We start from the raw sequence: 22,126 nt of genomic DNA, 5'->3' as shown, positions 1-22,126 counted from the left end.
AAAATCAAGAAAGTGATGAATAAAATGGGAATACCAATGGAGAGAAATTACAAAAAGGAACCAAAGAAATTCTGGAGCAGAAAGTTAAAATAATAAAATTTCACTAGAGGGGTTGAACAGTAGAATTGAGCAAGCAAAAACACTTACCAGCAAAGCTGAAGACAGGACAGTTGAAACTGCTATAAAACTAAAAATCTAAGGGATTTGCAAGATACCCTCAAATGGAACAAGAAACATTATAGGAGTCCAAGGAGGAAAGAGAAAACTATATAATGATTATTTGAATAAATAATGACAAGACGCTTGCCAAATTTGATGTAAGATGTGGATGTAGATGTCCAGAGGCTCAGTGAACACCAAATAGGGGAAAGTCAAAAAATACATCATAGTTTGTCCTCAATCTAGGACCTGGGATTTTTCAAACTGAATGTTACAAAAGTGATACGGATTCATTAAAAGCCACATTTCAAGTTTTGAATTTTGATCTTTTCCCAGGTTAGCAGTATGCAATGAGATGCACTTATGCTGACTGGCAGCGATAGAGAGCAACAGCTCCCAGTCAGCCACGTGATCATGAGGGTAAACCTCTAATATACTTACAATCATTCTGTTTTTCAGCACAGTATTCAATTATATCACTTCAAAATAGGCTTAGTATTCGATGATTTTTGCTAATGTAATTGTTCAGAGCACATTTAAGGTAGGATAGGCTTAGCTATGAAGTTCAGTAGGACAGGTATATAAAATGCATTTCAACTTATGATATTGTCAACTTACCATGGGTTTATCAATATACAACTCCACTGTAAGTCAAGGAAGTACTGTATAATTAAGCTATACAAAAAGAAAGAATCTTGAAAGCAGCAAGAATGAAGAGACTCATAAAGCTCATAAAGTTCAGAGCTTCCTATGTGGCTCGGTGGTAAAGAATCCACCTGTAAAAGCAGGAGACATGGGCTTGCCCCCTGATCCAGGAAGACCCCACGCTCCGCAGAGCAACTACGCCTGCCTGTGCCCGTGCGCCACCACTGTTGAGCCTGGGCTCTGGAGTCTGGGAGACACACTCCTGAGCTCACGTGCCGCCACTAGTGAAGCTCGTGCACTGCAGAGCCTGTGCTCCACAACAGGGAGGCCCCCACGGCGAGAAGCCTGGCACGCAACTAGAGCAGCTCCTGCTCGCCACAACTAGGGAAAGGCCCACGCAGCAATGAAGACCTAGCACAGCCCAAAGTAAAAAAAAATTTTTAAGGGATCTTCAGTAAGATTATCAGATTTCTCATCAGAAACCATGGAGGCCAAATGGCAGTAGTTTGATATATTCAAAGTGCTAAAAGAAAAAACTGTCAACCTAGAATATTTTATCTGGCAAAACTATCCATCAAAAATGAGGGAGAAATGAAACCATTATCAGATAAAAGCAGGAAGAGACTATTAGAACTAGATATGCCCTGCAAAGATGCTAAAGGGAATTCTGCAAGGACAAAGGATACGAACAGGAAACCGTAAAAAGAAACTAAACTCTGCAGTAAAGGTATACATGAACAATTACAGAAACTAGTATAACTCTGACGTTTAACTCTATTTTCCACACAACTTAGGAACCAGTGTATAAAAATAGTTATTGGTTTGTGTTTTCTGACACAACGCTTAAAGATGGACTCCTGTGACATTAACGGCTGAAAGGGAGTGAAGGCAAAGTTACATAAGAGCAAGGTAGCAAAGTTTTTATTAACTATTGAACTTAAGCTGCTATAAATTCAAATTAGTGTTATTACTTTATGACATTAACTGGAATCCCCATGATAACCACAAAGAAATAGCTACAGAAGAATTCCCTTGTAGTCCAGTGGTTAGGACTCTGCACTCTCAATGCTAAGATCCTAGGTTCAGTCCCTGCTTGGGGAACTAAGATCCCACAAGCTGTGCAGTGCAGCAGGGAAAAAACAACTGCCAAAAAAGAGAAATAGCTATAGAATACATACAAAAGGAGAGAATTTATATGTTTTACTACAAAAAACAAAAAACCCACAAAAGACACTAACAAAATAAGGAGCAAAAATCCATGAAGCATTTAGAAGAGAAATAGCAAAATGACATTAAGCAAAACACAACATGCATTGCTTTCATTGCATCTCATAAGAGAGAATATTTTAGCTATAAATGTTTAAGAAAGAAAACTGAAATCAACATTCTAACTTAAGGAACTAGAAAAAGAAGAATGGACTAAGCCCAAAGCTACTAGAATATTAGAACTAAGATAAGCAAAACACTGAACAGAAAATCAACAGAAAATTTTGAACCAAAAGTTAGTTCTTTGAAAAGGTTAATAAAATGGATTAACTTTTAGCTAGATCAATAACAGTAAAGACTCAACTTCAAAAAACAAGTAAGATTAAGGATATTACTAATGAGTCTACAAAAATAAAAAGGATCATAAGAATACAAGAGCAGTTGTAAACATCTTGGATAACCTAGATGTAATGGATATATTTGTAAAATCCATACCAAGACTGATTCATGAAGAAATTAGGTCTTCATAGACCTATAATTAGAAAGGAGATTGAATCAGCAGTCAAACACCTCCCAACAAAAGAGAATCCTGCAACCTCTGACTTTACTCAGTTCTACCAAACATTTAAAGAAGAAATAACATCAGTCCTCAAACCTTTCAAAATAAACAATTGAATATGAAAGAACACTTCCTAATCCACTATATAAGCCTAGTATTACCCTGATACCAAAACCAGACAATGACAACACAAGAAAAGAAAGTTAAAGACCAATATCCCTGTTGAATACTGATGCAAAATTCTGAAAGGATTAGCAAACTGAATTCAAGATCACTTTAAAAATTTTATATATTTTGAACACATGGGTTTATTGCTGCAATGCAAGGATGGTCCAACAGATGAATATCAAATCAAATCAAATATCAATCAAATACAATTGAATACAATACACCACATTAGCAGAATGAGGGTCCCACGTGGATCATATCACTGATGCTGAAAAAAGGATTGGACAAAATTATTTTTGATTTAAAAAAAAAAAAAAACAAAAACCACTCAACACACTAGGAATTGAAGGACGCTATCTCAACATAGGAGAAGGCAATGGCAACCCACTCCAGTACTCTTGCCTGGAAAATCCCATGTACGGAGGAGCCTGGTAGGCTGCAGTCCATGGGGTCGCAAAAAGTCGGCCATGACTGAGCAACTTCACTTTCACTTTTCACTTTCATGCATTGGAGAGGGAAATGGCAACCCACTCCAGTGTTCTTGCCTGGAGAATCCCAGGGACGGTGGAGCCTGGTGGGCTGCCGTCTATGGGGTTGCACAGAGTCGGACACAACTGAAGCAACTTAGCAGCAGCAGCAGCACCTCAGCATAATAAAGACCACATATGAAACTCTTAACAGCTAACATTATACTCAATGGAAAAGGACTGAAATCATGAATAAGACAAGGATGCAGCTTTTACTACTCCTATTCAGCACAGTGTTGGAAGTTCAAGGCAGAGTAATTAGTCAAGAAAAAGAATGAAATTAGAAAGAATGAAGTAAAATTATCTCTGCAGAATACATGGTCCTATGTGTAGAAAACACAAATGATCTCTACACCCCCAAATCTGTTAGCACTAAGAAAAAAATCCAGCAAAGTTCAGATACAGAAGCAACACACAAAATCAGTTGCCTTTCTATATACTAATATGAACAACCCCAAAGACTTAATGAAATCTTAATGAAGTTGTTGATGACTTGTACATTGAAAACCACAAGACATTGCTGAATGATGTTAACGTGAAAGTCTCTCAGTTGTGTCCGACTCTTTGCCACCCCATGGATTATACAGTCTATAGAATTCTCCAGGCCAGAATACTGGAATGGGTAGCCTTTCCCTTCTCTAGGGGATCTTCCCAACTCAGGGATTGAACCCAGGTCTCCCACATTGCAGGCAGATTCTTTACCAGCTGAGCTACAAGGGAAAACCAAGAATACTGGAGTGGGTAGCCTATCCATTCTCCAACGGATCTTCCCAACCCAGGAATCAAACCAGGGTCTCCTGCATTGCAGACAGATTCTTTACCAACTGAGCTATTCCAGGGAAGCTGATATTAATGATGTTAAAGATGACACCAATAAGTTGAAAAACATCCCATGTAAATAGACTGGAAGACTTAATATTGGTATGATGTCAGTACTACCCAAAGTGATCTACAGATTCAATGTAATTCACTTCAAAATCTCAATGACATTCTTTACAGATACAGAAAAATAATTCAAGTGGAATATCTAGGATCCAAATAGCCAAAACAATCTTGAAAAGAAGAAAGCTGAATACCAAAGAATTGATGCTTTCAAACCGTGGTGCTGGAAAAGACTCTTGAGAGTCCCTTGGACAGCAAGGAGATCAAACCAGTCAATCCTAAAGGAAACGAACCCTGAATTGGAAGGACTGATGCTGAAGCTGAAGCTCCAATACTTTGGCCACCTGATGCAAAGAGCCGACTCAGTGGAAAGACCCTGATTCTGGGAAAGATTGAGGACAGGAGGAGAAGAGGGTGACAGAGGATGAGATGGTTGGATGGCATCAATGGACGTGAGTTTGAGCAAGCTCTGGGAGATAGTGAAGGACAGGGAAGTCTGGTGCGCTGCACTCCATGGAATCACAGTCAGACATGACTTAGCAACTGAAAAGCAACAATAATCTTAAAAAAGATCAAAGTTGGAAGACTCACACTTCCTGATTTCAAATTTTACTGCAAAGATACAATAATCAAAACCGTGTGATACTGAATAAAAACAGACATATAGACCAGTGGAATAAAGAATCCAGAAATTCTCACATATATGGTCAAATGATTTGGAGGAAGCACACCAAGACCATTTAATGGGAAAAGGACAGTGTTTTCAACAAATGGTGTTGAGAAAACTGGATACCCATATGCCAGAGAATGAAGTTGGATTCTTACCTAACACTATATACAAAAATTAGTTCAAATGGACCAAAGACCTAAACATAAGACTTAAAACTCCACTCTTAGAAAAAAAACCAGGGGGAAAGTTTCAGAACATTGGATTTAGGAGTGATTTCTTAGATATGACACCAAAGTCATAGGCATGAAAAGAGAAAAGAGACAAACTGAGCTTCAAAAATTAGACATTTGGACTTTCCTGGTGGCAGAGTGGATAAGAATCCACCTGCCAATGCAGGGAACACGGGTTTGATCCCTGGTCCAGAAAGATTCTACATGCCACAGAGCAACTAAGCCCATGCACCACAACTACTGAGCCTGTGTGCCACAACTACTGAAGTCCATGCACCCCAGAGACCACATGCTGCACCTACTGCACCCACATGCTATGACTGCTGCTGCTGCTAAGGCGCTTCAGTCGTGTCCGACTCTGTGCGACCCCAGAGACGGCAGCCCACCAGGCTCCCCCGTCCCTGGGATTCTCCAGGCAAGAACACTGGAGTGGGTTGCCATTTCCTTCTCCAATGCATGGAAGTGAAACGTGAAAGGGAAGTCGCTCAGTCATGTCAGACTCTTAGCGACCCCATGGACTGCAGCCCACCAGGCTCCTCCGTCCATGGGATTTTCCAGGCAAGAGTACTGGAGTGGGGTGCCATCGCCTTCTCTGCATGCTATCACTACTGAAGCCTATATACTCTACATCCTGCGCTCTGCAACAAGAGAAGCCACTGCAGTGAGAAGCCCACACACCACAGCAAAGAGTAGCCCCTGCCTGCCACAACCAATGCAGAGAACACCCACACAAAGCAACGAAGACCCAGCATGGCCAAAAATAAGTAAAACATTTATGTATCAAAGGATACTATCAACAGAGTAAAAACAGCAATCCACAGAATGGGAGAAAATATTTGCAGATCACATATCTGATGAGGGATTAATACCCATTTATATATATATATATATAAAACTCCTAAAATACAGCAACAGTTATAAAAGACAACCCAATTCAAAACTGGGCAAAGGACTTGAATAGACAGGTATCCAAAGAAGATATAGACCAATTAGCACATGAAAAGGCGCTCAACATTACTCATCATTTGGGAAATGCAAATCAAAGCCACGATGAAATAGCGCTTCATACCCATTAGAGTGGCTATTATTTATTTTTTTTAAAAAAGTGTTGACAAGGATGTGGAGAAACTAGAGTGCATTGCTATAATATATATATATATTCATATATATATATATATGAATATACAGCAGTATAGCTGCTGTAGAAAACAGTATCATAGTTCCTCAAAAAATTAAATATAGAATTAACATTTGATACTACTTCTGGGTATTTATGCAAAAGAATAGAAAACAGGGGTTTGAACAGCTATTTGCAGATGTATGTTCCTAGAAGCATCATCACAATAGCCAAAAGGTGAAATGATTCATGTTCATCTGTTGATAAATGAATAAACAAAATGAGGTAAATATATACAATGGAATGTCATTCAGTCATAAAAAGGAATGAAATTTGGATACATACTATACTGTTGATGAACCTTGAAGACATGGCCACATACAAAAGGACAAATGCATGATTCATGTATTTGTATGAAATACTGAGACTTATATCAAGCATTGAGAATATTTAGATGCTTAGAGATTAAGTAGAATGTTAGCTACCATGGTCTGAGTAGAGGAGGGAATGAGGACTTATTGTTTAATGGGTTTAGCATTCAGTATAGGATGATGAGCAGAGAAGGCAATGGCTCCCCACTCCAGTACTCTTGCCTGGAAAATCCCATGAACGGAGGAGCCTGTTAGGCTGCAATCCATGGGTTCGCTAAGAGTCGGACACGACTGAGCGACTTCACTTTCACTTTTCACTTTCATGCATTGGAGAAGGAAATGGCAGCCCACTCCAGTGTTCTTGCCTGGAGAATCCCAGGGACGGGGGAGCCTGGCGGGCTGCCGTCTCTGGGGTTGCACAGAGTCGGACATGACTGAAGTGACTTAGCATAGCATAGCATAGGATGATGAGAAAGTTCTGGAGATGGACAGTGGTGATGGTTGAACCAATGGGAATATACTTAATGCCATTGAATTGCATGTGTAAAAGGCTAAGAAGTGAAAGTAAAGGGATCAGTGGTTACCACTGAAACTGGGAAAGAGTAGATGGAGCACAGGAGATTTTTGGGTGGTGAAATTATTCAATGTGATACTGTAGTGGTGGACACATGAAATCATGCATTTGTTAAAATCTATAAAACTGTAAAAAAAAAAAAAAAAAAAAAGAGGAGCCTTAATGAAAACGATGGACTTCTGTTACCAACTTTACCAAATGCATTCTTTATATTGCTCCTAATAAGATGAAAACCTCATGATCTGTAAAATCGTGCCCTAAAATTAAAAGCTTTATGGGGGAAAAAAGGTTTGGAACTCTGTAACCTTAGCAGTAACAAAAACAAGAATCCTAAATCTCCACTAGTATCTGCACTGAGAATTAGTCCATCTTTTGTATACTTAAAGTTTGGGGTTTATGCTTCTTCCTTTCAGATATAGACCCTGAAATCATTTGATCCTCATAGAAACCATTTTCAGGACTTCCCTGGCGGTCCAGTGGCTAGGACTCTACACTGTCAGTGAAGGGGGCCTCGGTTCGATACTTGATCAGGCAACTAGAACCTACATCCTCAACTAAGGATTCCCGCATGCACAACTAAGACCCAATGCAACCAAATAAATATTTATTCTTAAAAGAAACCAGCTTCATTAACATTAAAAATAGGATCTAAAGGTAGCTCCCAATGATAGGGATAGAGCAGGATAGTTACACAGGTAGCTTTTGATATCCCACTAGGGAGTTATAGATAGAGAAGGAACTTTGGGAGATCATTGTAAGCTAATGATCACTCAAGAAAGCAATCAGACTGTTGTGAAATAGGCCTGCTTAACAACAAAACCACACAATAAAAGCATAAGATATGCTCCAGTCCAGTAAGTGAAAAAGTTAGGCCTGTACCCTGCTGGTCCAGGTCAGCATGAGAATGATCCTTAGGACAAGCCCCTTAGCACATACCAAAGAGAAATACATGGGCAAGGTGCCATTCTAAAGTAGAAGACCTCATCATACTAAAACCTGAGGTTATTTAACATATTTTGGTGTATGTTAGTTTACATTACCACACTTCTGCTGATGTGGATAGCACATTGACAGTCCCAGTTTGACCACATAGGGTCAAAAAGTCCTCTGCCTGACTTGAGGAGGAGCTAGTGATGTAAGCTTGACATCTGCTCAAAGAATGAGGAAGAAAGTGGTCTTCTTCAACCCTTTCTATTTTCCCTTTGCTTATAAACATGTTGCCCACTTAGTTCTCAGGGCAGAGGTCTCTTGCCTGCCTGCTTGTATCCTTCAAAAGCATCCTAAACTATAAATCCACTTCTTACCTCTCACTTTGTCCCTCACTGAATTCCTTCTGCACCAAGACATAAAAAACCTGTGATTTGCTAAGTCCTGAGATGAGCTATGCAGTTTCACTTTCATCAATCAATACGTTTTTCCTAATAACCAGGTGAAATGTCTTCATGGTTAACTTGCTCTTTGCAGCTTCCCTGCTGCTGCTAAGTCACTTCAGTCGTGTCCGACTCTGTGCGACCCCATAGACGGCAGCCCAACAGGCTCCCCCGTCCCTGGGATTCTCCAGGCAAGAACACTGGAGTGGGTTGCCATTTCATTCTCCAATGCTTGAAAGTGAAAAGTGAAAGTGAAGTCGCTCAATCGTGTCTGACTCCTAGCGACCCCATGGACTGCAGCCCACCAGGCTCCTCCATCCATGGGATTTTCCAGGCAAGAGTACTGGAGTGGGGTGCCACCAGTTTAATACAGTGAGCTACTAAAACAGTCACTCTTTGCCCTTAAAGGATTTTCACTTTTCTTTTAGGGTCTTTATATATTATTAAGAGTTTCTCCTGAGCTGTGAGAAAGTTTGCCTCTAGTTGCTTCAACATATTAGCTTACTGGGGGAAAAAAAAAATCATGTTTGAACCCATGCAACTTTCATACAGGATTGATATTACTTTCCTATTTACCAACTGCAAATAAGTTAATAATATATGCTACAGAAACACACATACTTTGCAACAGGATGGACTGTGTTTCAAGGTATAACTTTCAGTCTTTTATTTAGAGAACAAAGAAAGATTAACGTGTTTATTTTACCATTTAGTGTTTCACTTTCTGCCTTTGTAACAAAGAAGCAATGATTTGGCTTCACTGTGTTATTTCTTCAATGTTCTCCATGACCTATGGAAAATAAGAATCAAGATATTTTCTCCATCTCAGTTTTTCTTTATATGTACAACTGTCAACACGTCTTTATTTACACATATATACATCCACCCCTTCTGTTTGTGAAAAGTTGAGGTGAACTAGCCTAGAACATCCAATGAACCTCTTAACACACTCCAGAACACAGAAGAGTTGTATCAGCACCTCCATTCAGATCTCACAGAAGTGTCCCTGCCTTTTCTCACTGCCTATTTTATGTTACCTGAAGTTCTAACAAGCTTGGTGAATTTTTAAAAAGATATTACATATGACAAAGAGGGTAAGAGGGAAAGATTGGTAAAGTGAGTCACTCTAACAGCAATAAAAATGAATAACTGATGGCAGTAAAACAGGAGAAAGTAACCAAAACCGAGATAAAACCAAACCTGTGGCTGGTGTTTAACGTAGGGACAACTGGCTCCCGCAAGAGCCAATGAGCCCTGAGCCTGTTACCCCCTATCTGTGGAAGCGTAAGTACAGTATGAAAAACTTGGACTTGGGAACTAGATTCACCTGGGTTTAAATCCTGTCTTACCACCTTCTGATGTGTGATCTTGATTTTAACCTCTCTAAACCTGTTTTCTTTTTCATAGAGAAGAATGCCACTTGCCTCACAATGGGTTGTATTCAGTTCAGTTCAGTCACTCAGTTGTGTCCGACTCTTTGCGACCCCATGGACTGCAGCATGCAGGCTTCCCTCTCCATTAGCAACTCCCAAAGCTTGCTCAAACTCATGTCTATCGAGTTGGGGATGCCATCCAACCATCTCATCCTCTGTTGTCCCCTTCTCCTCCTGCCCTTAGTCTTTCCCAGCATCAGGGTCTTTTTCAATGAGTCAGTTCTTCGCATCAGGTGGCCGAAGTATTGGAGTTTCAGCTTCAGCATTAGTCCTTCCCAGTGAATATTCAGGACTGATTTCCTTTAGGATAGACTGGTTTGACCTCCTTGCAGTTCAAGGGATTCTCAGGAGTCTTCTCCAACACCACAGTTTAAAAGCATCAATTCTTTGGCACTCAGCTTTCTTTATAGTCCAATTCTCACATCCATACATGACTACTGGAAATACCATAGCTTTGACTAGGCAGACCTTTGTTGGCAAAGTAATGCTTCTGCTTTTTAATATGCTGTCTAGGTTGGTCATACCAAGGAGCAAGCGGCTTTTAGTTTCATGGCTGCAATCACCTTAAAATAAAATCTCTGTTTCCATTGTTTCCCCATCTATTTGCCATGAAGTGATGGGACCAGATACCATGATCTTCATATTTTGAATGTTGAGTGTTAAGCCAACATTTTCACTCTCCTCTTTCACTTTCATCAAGAGGCTGTTTAGTTCCTCCTCACTTTCTGCCATAATGGTGGTATCATCTGTGTATCTGAGGTTATTGACATTTCACAATGGGTATTAAGACTTACAAGAGTCTCCAAAGTGAAATACCAGCCACAGTGTCTGGCACCTATAGGTACCTGATGTTCACGGTTCCATAGTTACCTTACTTTCTTTTCATTTAAAGAGCTGTACTTTAAGTACTTTAAGTGTGTTATTGCAATAGGGATGATACACAATCACAATCTAAATGGATGCCAGGACTTAAAGCTGTAGGTTTACTTAATGAACAAATTAAAAAATTGCCTTGGGAGATTTATATTTCAGAGGCATACAAGGTGACATGAATGAATCTATTAGAAAGGAGGATTAAACTGAATAAAGCTTTATAGGAGGGTGGCAAGAGGAGTTTTTTGGTGAAAATAGTTCATTAATAAATTTTAAAATAATATGTACCATCATGCTCTGATTTTCATAACAAATATAAGCTAATAGCATGAAGAAATTCCCAATCCCCACGATCAACTTTGTTTTCATGACACAGATCTTGTCACATATGGTAAAGGCATTTATTTTGCTTTTCTTAAAGTAATGGCTTTGCAGTTACTGAGACTGTTTGACATTGAAAAAATAAGTGGCCAGTGAGCTAATTTTGTGAGCTATGCCCAACACCTTATCCAGATTTTTACCCCTGGTTGTGATACCCTTTTTTCCTCATTAAAAGAAGGCAGCAATTTAATACTTGAGTTCTGAAACTGTTTTCCCAATTAAACCAGAGTACCTCTGTGGAAAGGCTCCAAGGTAGTTTCTATTTTATTACAAACATGTCTTTATAAACTGAAAAGAAGCCAACTTGCTTTTTAGGTGTATGTGGTTTCTAAAAAATAATTTGAGTTTTTACCACCCCATTGAATGTTCTGAAAAAAAATTAAGAGGCAAATCCTTTGAGGAGAGAAACCACTGGTGAATTACAAGCATGGATACTCGTGCATTCAACCGTTAGTGGCAGTCGGCCATTCCCACATTTTTTCCTGTCACATTTGGTCCCATTTGTACTAATCTTCCCAGTTAAAACCATGCACGATAATACATTCAGTTCTCTGAGAATTTTTTCACTGGTTATTTTATCATCAAGCATTTAAAAAATGAATGTAGTTCCAGACATTATCATTACAAATAACAGCAAAAATAAAAAAACTCATCAAACCATTAAAATACATGACTTCACCCAATTACAAAGTAGAAGAGCACAACTCAATCTCTTGATAACTCAAATGATTAATTTTGAGTATATTAAAATGAATCATCTGATAGTATCATTTAATAATGGCATCTTAGACTTCCCTGGTGGTACCCTGACTAAGAATCTGCCTGCCAATGCAAGGGACAGAGGTTTGATCCCTGGTTGGGGAAGATTTCACATGCCACAGAGTAACCAAGCCCCTGTGCCGCAACTACTGAAGCCTGCAAACCCCAGAGCCTGCGCTCTGCAACGAGAGAAGCCACTGCAATGAGAAGCTTGTGTACTGCAGTGAAGAGTAGCCCCAGCTTGCTGCAACTAGAGAAAACCTGCATACAGCAACGAGGACCCAGTGCAACCAAAAACCAAAAAAACTGCAGCATCTCTTTCTGGCTTTTTATCATGAAATATACTTAATAAAATTTACCATTTTAACCATTTTCAATATGCCAGCAAATTTGGAAAACTCAGCAGTGGCCACAGGACTGGAAAAGATCAGTTTTCATTCTAATCCCAAAGAAAGGCAATGTCAAAGTATGTTCAAACTACCACACAAGTGCACTCATTTCACATGCTAGCAAAGTAATGCTCAAAATTCTCCAAACTAGGCTTCAACAGCACGTGAACCGAGAACTTCCAGATGTTCAAGCCGGTTTTAGAAAAGGTAGAGGAACCGGAGATCAAATTGCCAACATCTGTTAGGTCATGGAAAAAGCAAGAGAGTTCCAGAAAAGCCTCTACTTCTGCTTTATTGACTACGCCAAAGCCTTTGACTGTGTGGATCACAACAAACTGGAAAATTCTTAAAGAGATGGGAATAGCAGACCACCTTACCTACATCCTGAGAAATCTGTATGCAGGTCAAGAAGCAACAGTTAGAACCAGACATGGAACAACAGACTGGTTCCAAATTTGGAAAGGAGTACCTCAAGGCTGTATATTGTCACCCTGCTTATTTAACTTATATGCAGAGTACATCATGCAAAATGCTGGGCTGGATGAAGCACAAGCTGGAGTCAAGACTGCTGGGAGAAATCTCAATAACCTCAGATATGCAGATGACACCACCCTTATGTCAGAAAGTGAAGAGGAACTAAAGAGCCTCTTGATGAAAGTGAAAAAGGAAGGTAAAAAAGTTGGCTTAAAACTCAGCATTCAAAATAAGATCATGGCATCCAGTCCCATCACTTCATGGCAAATAGATAAGAAACAATGGAAACAGTGACAGACTTTATTTTCTTGGGATCCAATATCACTGTGGATGGTGACTGCAGCCATGAAATTAAAAGACGCTTACTCCTGGGAAGAAAAGCTATGATGAACCTAGACAGTGTATTAAAAAGCAGAGACATTACTTTGCCAACAAAGGTCTGCGTAGTCAGAACAATGGTTTTTCCAGTAGTCATGTATGGTTGTGAGAATTGGACTATAAAGAAAGCTGAGTGCCAAAGAATTGGTGCTTTTGAACTAGGGTGTTGGGGAAGACTCTTGAGAATCCCTTGGACTCCAAGGAGGTCAAACGAGTCAATTTTAAAGGAAATCAGTCCTGAATATTCATTGGGAAGAACTGATGCTGAAGCTGAAACTCTCATACTGTGGCCACCTGATGTGAAGAACTGACTCACTGGAAAAGATCCTGATGCTGGGAGTTTGAGCAAGCTCTGGAAGTTGGTGATGGACAGGTAAGTCTGGCATGCTGCAATCCATGGGGTCGCAAAGAGTCGGACATGACTGAGTGATTGAGCTGATGATGATGATGCAGTTAGGTTATTTAGAAACAATTTGATTCTTTCAGTTCTTGCTTTTATGGTCTGTTAGGCAGGACTGGAGCAGTACTCAATGTAGGGCTAATTATTCCCCACTACTGAAGAAACAATCTTCTGTGTACACTGTTACCCAATGAATAATTAGGATTTTTAGCCTTATTATTGGGAACAGGCACTTTTCCTAGCCTTGTGCGAATAGTGGGTACCTCTAATCCTATCAGGTGTTTCTTTCCCTAATATCAAGGACTTTCCTAGTATACATGTGATTATTACTCAACTGAATACTTGAAGATCTCTGAAATTCTCTCTGTGTGTGTGGCTCTCCTCTTTTCCAGTACTCCATTCAGTGAACTATATTGATCAAGCCACATTGATCAACCTGGGTCATCCATCCAACTTTCCCATGCCACAGCCTGGAGATTCTCTCAAGGCAATACTTTGAGGGAATCATTGGTTCATCTCATCTGTTCTCAATCTCTCATGATCCTTTGCTCCCTGTTGTCCAATGTCTTGAAAACCATCGCTTAATGTATAATGTCCATTTATAAATTGTTTCAAGGAGAAGGTAAATCCAGTCTCTGTTACTCCATCTTGGTCAGAAGCAGAAGTCTCACGATATTTTTTTTTTTCCACGATATTTTTAAAACATGAATTGACCCATACGTTTCCAAAAGATTTGCTTAGATCAGCCCTGGGATTTCTTTGGAAGGAATGATGCTAAAGCTGAAACTCCAGTACTTTGGCCACCTCATGCGAAGAGTTGACTCATTGGAAAAGACTCTGATGCTGGGAGGGATTGGGGGCAGGAGGAGAAGGGGACGACAGAGGATGAGATGGCTGGATGGCATCACTGACTTGATGGACATGAGTCTGAGTGAACTGCGGGAGTTGGCGATGGACAGGGAGGCCTGGCGTGCTGCGATTCATGGGGTCGCAAAGAGTTGGACACAACTGAGTGACTGATCTGATCTGATCTGATAGATAAAAATCCCCCTCCTGTCCATATACCAGCCCACTTCAAATTACTTCTGTAAAAATCAGTCTGTGAAACATATTATAACTAACATCATAATTTCACATATTGTGATAACATAGTTTTCTTTGGGGAAAAAATACAACTTGTGTCATACAGCTAATGAGAAATGATCTTCAGGTAAAAAACCCATAGAAAAATTTTTAGGGTCAACATTTTTTGGATAGATCCAAATCCCATTAAACAACCAACATCTAACTTAGGGTTTTAAAATATACATTTATTTTGAATTTACTCACTGTGGTGGACACTGGTACTGCTTGTCTCTACCAAGTTGATATCATACTGGACTGAACTGGCCCTCTGAAGATGGCCCTTCCTGACAATAAAGAAGAAAGAAACACACAAATGGAAAATGGGTAAGTGCAAATGCAGAAAGCAAGTTTAAATTTGAATATATGGAGGTTTATTTTCTTTTCTGCAACTATCTGAAACTGCCAGAGCTTCCCTAAAACTGTACCCCATTATTTAACAAATGCACCAGGGCAGGTAGGTCATCTGTAGTGGCTTCAGATGCTGATGATGCCACTTAGTCTTTTTCCTTTAAGACAGCAGAACTGTGCTATTTTAATGTAGCATTTTTGTGCTCTTCTTAAAGTGGTTAGTTTTCATTATTAGTTGGGATCCTTATGGTGGCTCAGACAGTAAAGAATCCGCTTGCAATGCAGGAGACCCAGGTTTGATCCCTGGGTTGGTGAGATCCCCTGGAGAAGGGAATGGCAGCCCACTCTAATTTTCTTGCCTGGAGATTTCCATGGACAGAGGAGCATGGTGGGCTACAGTCCATGGGGTCGCAAAGAGTCAGAGTCTACTGAGTAACACTTTATGTGACATGGGGTGGCTTTACTCAACTACTGAAAAACTCAATTGCACCTTTAAAAAAAATTTATTTATTTTTGGCTGCACTGGATCTTCAGCGTTGTGCACAGACTCTCTCTAGTTGAGGCAAGTGGGGCTGTTCTTAGCTGCAGTGCACAGGCTTCTCATTGTGGTGGTTTCTCTTGTTGTGGAGCACAGGCTTTAGGATGCATGGGCCTCAGTAGTTGTGGTGTGTGGGCTTAGGTGCCCCCCAGCAAGTGCGATCTTCCTGGACCAGGAATTAAATCCATGTTCCCTGCACTGGCAGGCAGATTCTTAACCACTGGACCACCAGAGAAGTCCCTCACTTGCACTTTTTTAAGGCTACAGTTCATCAATCTTTTTTGTCATCTGGTCCATTAATATAGTTTCTAATTACACTCAAATGCTCATGACAGAGTTTTTAAAAACCACGTTTAATATTAAATAAGATATTGGAATGTACACTTGCTTTCGATTTTTTTTCAGTAAGTCAGTGTCTAGAGTATTACCTTACATTAATGAAATTAATTCAAAACCACTTTTTACCATAGCAAAATGAAATGTGTTTTCTAAAAATACACTGATTCCTCTTCGTAAAACATGATTGATTCTGCCTAGATTTCAGCATATGGGTTATTATTTTGGACCTCATTCAAATATGACATTAATTAGTTATTAAATTTCAAAACGGCTTCAGCTTAAAGCAATTTCAACCACTGATGGACCTAAAAACTACTACAGTAATCAGGGACTTGTTTTAATTCTTGAAAGCACATTTCAGACAGTATGTTTCACCTGGTCGGTATGCAAGAGCCTAAATCTTATGACTAGATTTTATAAGCAATAGCTACTCATGTTTTTTTCAAATTAATTCTACTCTTGATTTTGACAAGGCACAAATCATCATGCAGAAATACCTCTGCTTGTGCTGTCATTTAAAAATGGAAAAGGTACAGGGGGTAGCATATTATAACCGTTTCTGAAAATTATTCAATGTCATATTATTTTTGTAAGAATCTTAAGGATGCTATTTTTCTCAGTTATTAAATTTACATTCATTTTCCAATTAATATGACAATGTTTAACGTTTATATATGGCAAAAAGTTGCTTTATTTTATTTTTCAATAAAGTATACATATAAAAAGAGTGAATGGCAATATTTATGCTTAGAGAGAAATGAAATATCTCCTGCCCTGTCAGTAAACAAAGGATGTCACAGACATCAGCCTGCAGCGTGCCCACAGGCCGCTGGTGAGCCCTGAGGGAGCTTAGACAGGAAAGAATACCTGCCATCTGACTGCTGCCACTCCCTGTAGTGAGCCCTCAGGAAAACAGGAGGTAAAAACACAGGAAACTGGCCCCAAATAATTACGGTGCATATCAAAGGAATGATTTCAGTGAATCCAGATTCTTGCATCTTCTCCTACACAGAAAGGTGCTAAATTCCTTAACTTACTGTAGCTGGTTTTCTTTAATTTAATTAAAAATACTTAAAAGATTTAAACATCTTTTGATGTTCTAACTACCTGCCCTTTGTTGCAAAACTTCTATCTCTCCTACCTCCCCGCTTGCCTCATCTGAGCAATTTTCTCAAGATTACTTGAGATGCTGCCTCCGAGGCTTGAAGTCTTAAAAATTCCTGTCAAAAGAACACATAACTCTCAACTTATGGTTGTGAACATTTAAGTTGACACCAGTTTAAAAATCAGTGATAGACCCTTACACGCACAGCACAAGATTAGAAACAGGCTGTTAACATTCCATGCCTTCTTTGAGTGCTTCCCTTTCTCTTCCCACCACAAGTAACTATCATTCTGTATTTTGTGCTACCCAGTCTCTTACTTGATTCAGTCATATATATCACCCTAACCAACACATTATTTCGTTTTTGTCTAGTTTTAAACTTTTCATGAGTGGGATCATATTGTTACATTTTCTTATGTGACTTGCTTCTTTCACATAAAATTATGTTTCTAAGATTTACCCAGGCACTTGATACTGAGCAGGGTCCTCTGGGGCTCCTGGGCACAAAGCCTTTCTGTGTCTCTCATTTCTTTGATTACAGGAAATAGCCTTTTTTTCAGCCTCTATGACTTTTCCTGAGTTCTAATGGGCAGACTCAAGCAGCTGTTAATTAGGGAAGGGAGGGAATGCTAGACCAGGAAGAAACAAACAGTCAAGAGAAACAGTAGTGCAGCCTTGGGACAAGGTCCTGGTTCCCCATCAATAGAAACACACAATATCTTTGAGCTGTTTTGCAGATAATGAAACCCTCTGCAGGTGGGAGAAAGTTCGATGGTATGCTATCCACAAGCATGTAGATCCAGACCAGTTAAAACCTAAAGGTTGATGATGCTGACTCCTACTTATCTTACCACCAACCCATCAGAAGAATGTCCACAAGCTGATCACACACTTTTAAAATCATTACTATAAAACTTCTAACTATCTTCTCCGAGCTGGGACACACAGTTTTCGAGGCCAAAGTCCACTGTGTCCTCCTTTGCCTGGCAAAGTAATAAAGCTATCCTTTTCTACCTTACCCAAAACTCTGTCTCCAAGATTCGATTCGGCACTGATGTACAGAGAAGCTGAGCTTTCAGAATCACAACTGTGTAACTGTAATTCATTTCTGCTTATATATTACCCTTTAATAGCAATATATCACAACTTGGTGTCCATTCTTTTGTTGATGGGTATTTGGGTAACTAATAAATCATTGCTTTTCTTTCACATTCAAAGTCTACTTTAAATAGACTTACTCCAAATATTTAGGTGTTTTTGGCATGATAACTTCAGTGAATGTGGGTCTACCTTACTAGTTTAGAAAAGTCAAGGTAATGATGATGATAGTAACAAAGAATAAGATCCTTTCAAAAATGACATTAATTTAATAACAAAAATAAATAAAAGATACAATTTAGTAACAATAAATGCATTAGAGAAATAACTCTAAACAGAAAACATGATCTGGAAAAATAATCTAGAGCTAAAGGGCATATTGATTATTTAGTCAAACAATAACTACTATGTATTACTTTTATCTTTTCAAGAGCATGTTTCTATTTTGGTTACCTGCAGAGGAAGTAGAGGGCTCCAAGGATAAGAGTTCCTAGAAGAACAGTCAATGCCACGAAAGCTGTGAACAGGTCACTTTTAGTTTGGATACTGGAGCTTGGGAGAAAAACCTCTTCACAACGAGCACCTGTATAATTTTCAATGCATCTATGGAATAAAATGTTAGATACAGAGTTGCGTTCTCTGTTCCATGAACTAATATAGGAAGCATAAGTCTTCCAGCTGGTATGAAAAAAAAAAGAAGACTAATTTTCAGATTCGGAACATAGACTAGGAATGCTTTACTATGATGCTTACAGAGCTACAGTTATAATAAAACAAATTAGCATCTGCAGTCTGAGCTTTACTATCTTCCTTTTCCACTTTTCCAATTGCTTAGAAACTCCAGAGAAATTATAGAATAGTCAGTCCTTTTACCTTCCATATTTTCAATATGTAATTGTCCACACTTAAGGTTCATCTGAAGTTTATTTTGTTATCTCTGGTGTAGATGTGATTCTAAGTGTATTTTTCCTTGACGATGCTAAATAGCTATTCCAACCCCATTTATTAAATAACCGTTCTCTTGCCTGCTGTTTAACAGTGCCTCCTTGAATATACGTCAAGTTTGTATCAGTGACAACAGTTCTTCACTCTTCAGTGATGTGTACATCTAATCTTGGGCTTCTACCTTACTGCTTCAATACTGTTACTTTATGTTTCAGTATCTGGTAGTTCTACTCCTTATATTATCACTTTGCTTTTCTAGAGATTTTGTGATATTTTCATTTGCCAGCCAAATATTTTTAGCCCATTTACTTTCAGCTCTTTAAAACTTATGTGACAGAAATCCATAATCTTTGGTAATATCAACCAGTTGCTTTCTCCCTGTTAATATGTTCAAAGATTATAAAACATAAAAATTGATATGAATTAGTGAGTTTGCCACCAGATCAATTTGATTATTTCATATTTGTAGTTAAGATAAATAATAGTATTTTTAAGATATACTGTTTATTTATAAAGCAACCCACAAAGTTAAACAGTAAACTATACTTAGCAAAAATTTTGTGTAAAAAAGTATGTGTGTGTATATATTCTTCAAAGTAGCATTACCAAAACCAGAAATATTTGTTCTATTAAATTAATTCTCCCCAACTCTTTCCAGTTTAGGAAGTATTTATAAATGTTACCTTCTTTTCTCCCATCCTAGACTAACAAGGATGCAGGCCTAGAAAGTTACATGTGAACTAATTACTAACAAAGCTTGGCAACTAATGTGATAGGCAATAAAGCAGTATACAAATAAATAAGAGAAAAGAATATCAAGTTACAGCACAGGTATCAATTTTACTTAAATGAGCATATGAAAGATGTTTTATGAATCTCAAGTCCTACTGCTGGTGAGAAAGTGGTGTTATTGGTTAGAGCTTCCACTAGAGGGGGTGTCAGTATGACCAACGTAGCAGTTCCCATTCTCTCAAAACCATTGTAGAGATGGAGTTGGGACACAGAGAGGAAGAGAAAGGACAGAATATAAGTAGTAAACTGAAATGGAAGTAAAATACGTTAGAAAGCACAATTACCTGAAGTTTAAATAAAAAATACTTTTTTCCCCCATAGATCAAGGCACCTGCTTCCTGAGAAATCTGTATGCAGTTCAAGAAGCAACAGTTAGAACTGGACATGGAACAACAGAACGGTTCCAAATTGGAAAAGGAGTATGTCAAGGCTGTATACTGTCACCATGCTTATTTAACTTATATGCAGAGTACATCGTGTGAAATGCCACGCTGGATGAAGCACAAGCTGGAATCAAGATTGCCGGGAGAAATATCAATTACCTCAGATACACAGATGACACTGCCCTTATGGCAGAAAGTGAAGAGGAACTAAAGAGCCTCTTGATGAAAGTGAAAGAGAAGAGTCAAAAAGTTGGCTTACAACTCAACATTCAAAAAACAAAGATCATGGTATCCTTCCCATCACTCCATAGCAAATTGATGGAGAAACAATGGAAACAGACTTTATTTTCTTGGGCTCCAAAATCACTGCAGATGGTGACTGCAGCCATGAAATTAAAAGACGCTTACTCCTTGGAAGGAAAGTTATGACCAACCTAGACAGCATATTAAAAAGCAGAGATATTACTTTGCCAATGGAGGTCCGTCTAGTCAAGGCTATGGTTTTTCCAGTAGTCGTGTATGGATGTGAGAGCTGGACTGTAAAGAAAGCTCAGCACCAAAGAATTGATACTTTTGAACTGTGGTGTTGGAGAAGACTCTTGAGAGTCCCTTGGACTGCAAGGAGATCCAACCAGTCCATCCTAAAGGAGATCAGTCCTGGGTGTTCATTGGAAGGACTGATGTTGAAGCTGAAACTCCAATACTTTGGCCACCTGACATGAAGAACTGACTCATTTGAAAAGACCCTGATGCTGGGAAAGATTGAGGGCAGGCAGAGAAGGAGACAACAGAGGATGAGATGGTTGGATGGCATCACTGACTCAATGGACTCCGGGAGTTGGTGATGGACAAGGAGGCCTGGAGTGCTGCAGTCCATGGGGTCACAAAGAGTCGGACACGACTGAGCGACTAAACTGAACTGAATTCTTCTTTACAAGGAAGATTTAAAAAAAAAAAAAAACAAAACTATAAACTCATTACTCAAATTTGTTAAGGCTGGTTCAAGTTTAGGTAAGATAGAACTTCAAGCAAGATGACAAACTAGCTGATGTAACTAACTATATGTTAGTCACATCATATGAGTTGCATGGAATCAAGAGAACAGTATAAATATAAACTGAGTGGTCAGATGAGGTTGTAGGCTGACAGACAAAAAAAGGCATATAAAGGAAACCAATCAACACTAGAGTGCTGTCCGTTGTCTTACAGCAAGGCCAAACAAACACAAATTCTTGTGAGAAAATCAAAAGCTGATGGTATCTTTAAATAAAGCAAAGTCAAGAAAAAATATATCTTCTTGTTATCTAACTAGTCAGATCAGAATTTAGAGAAAAAACAAAGAGAAATTTAAATATTATGTTGTTATCCAAGAAGTAGAAATGACTAACCTAAAAATTAACTTAAAATTTTCAGATATATTTACAGAAAATAAACACAGCCTACCAATGAGTATGTAAAAGGATACCACTTTTATTAAATTTTTTAAAATTTATTTATTTTAGTTGGAGGCTAATTAATTTACAATATTGTAGTGGTTTTTGTCATACATTGATATGAATCAGCCATGGGTTTACATGTGTTCCTCATCCTGAACCCCCCTCCCACTTCCCTCGCCATCCCATCCCTCTGGGTCATCCCAGTGTACCAGCCCTGAGCACCCTGTCTCATGCATCGAACCTGGACTGGAGATCTGTTTCATATGTGATAATATACATGTTTCAATGCTATTCTCTCAGATCATTCCACCCTCGCCTTCTCCCACAGAGTCCAAAACACTGTTCTATACATCTGTGTCTCTTTTGCTGTCTCACATACAGGGTTATCGTTATCTTTTTAAATTCCATATATATGCGTTAGTATACTGTATTGGTGCTTTTCTTTCTGGCTT

At 38.9% G+C, this 22,126-nt stretch overlaps 1 protein-coding gene across 4 annotated transcripts in view; it reads right to left on the bottom strand.

Moving 5' to 3' along the window:
* The window catches only part of NRG4 (neuregulin 4), a 120,268-nt gene that overhangs the window by 12,226 nt on the left and 85,916 nt on the right, over positions 1-22,126 (bottom strand). The window contains exons 4-7 of one of the 4 annotated variants that reach the window (XR_006546794.1): positions 18,572-18,721; positions 14,895-14,974; positions 9,185-9,268; positions 2,841-3,005 (exon numbers count right to left, since the gene is read on the bottom strand). Coding sequence is in view for 3 of the 4 variants with exons in the window: in XM_006044396.3 (XP_006044458.1) it covers positions 9,252-9,268; positions 14,895-14,974; positions 18,572-18,721 (247 nt within the window). In the remaining variant the exon portion in view is untranslated. Of the gene's footprint in view, positions 1-2,840; positions 3,006-9,099; positions 9,269-14,894; positions 14,975-18,571; positions 18,722-22,126 lie in introns of those variants that run through there. The other 3 variants (XM_044932812.1, XM_006044396.3, XM_044932813.1) reach the window with 3 other exon arrangements.

This window comes from Bubalus bubalis, chromosome 20, assembly GCF_019923935.1.
Source record: "Bubalus bubalis isolate 160015118507 breed Murrah chromosome 20, NDDB_SH_1, whole genome shotgun sequence".
NCBI lineage: Eukaryota > Metazoa > Chordata > Mammalia > Artiodactyla > Bovidae > Bubalus > Bubalus bubalis.
This window is presented reverse-complemented; position numbering and strand designations above follow the sequence as displayed.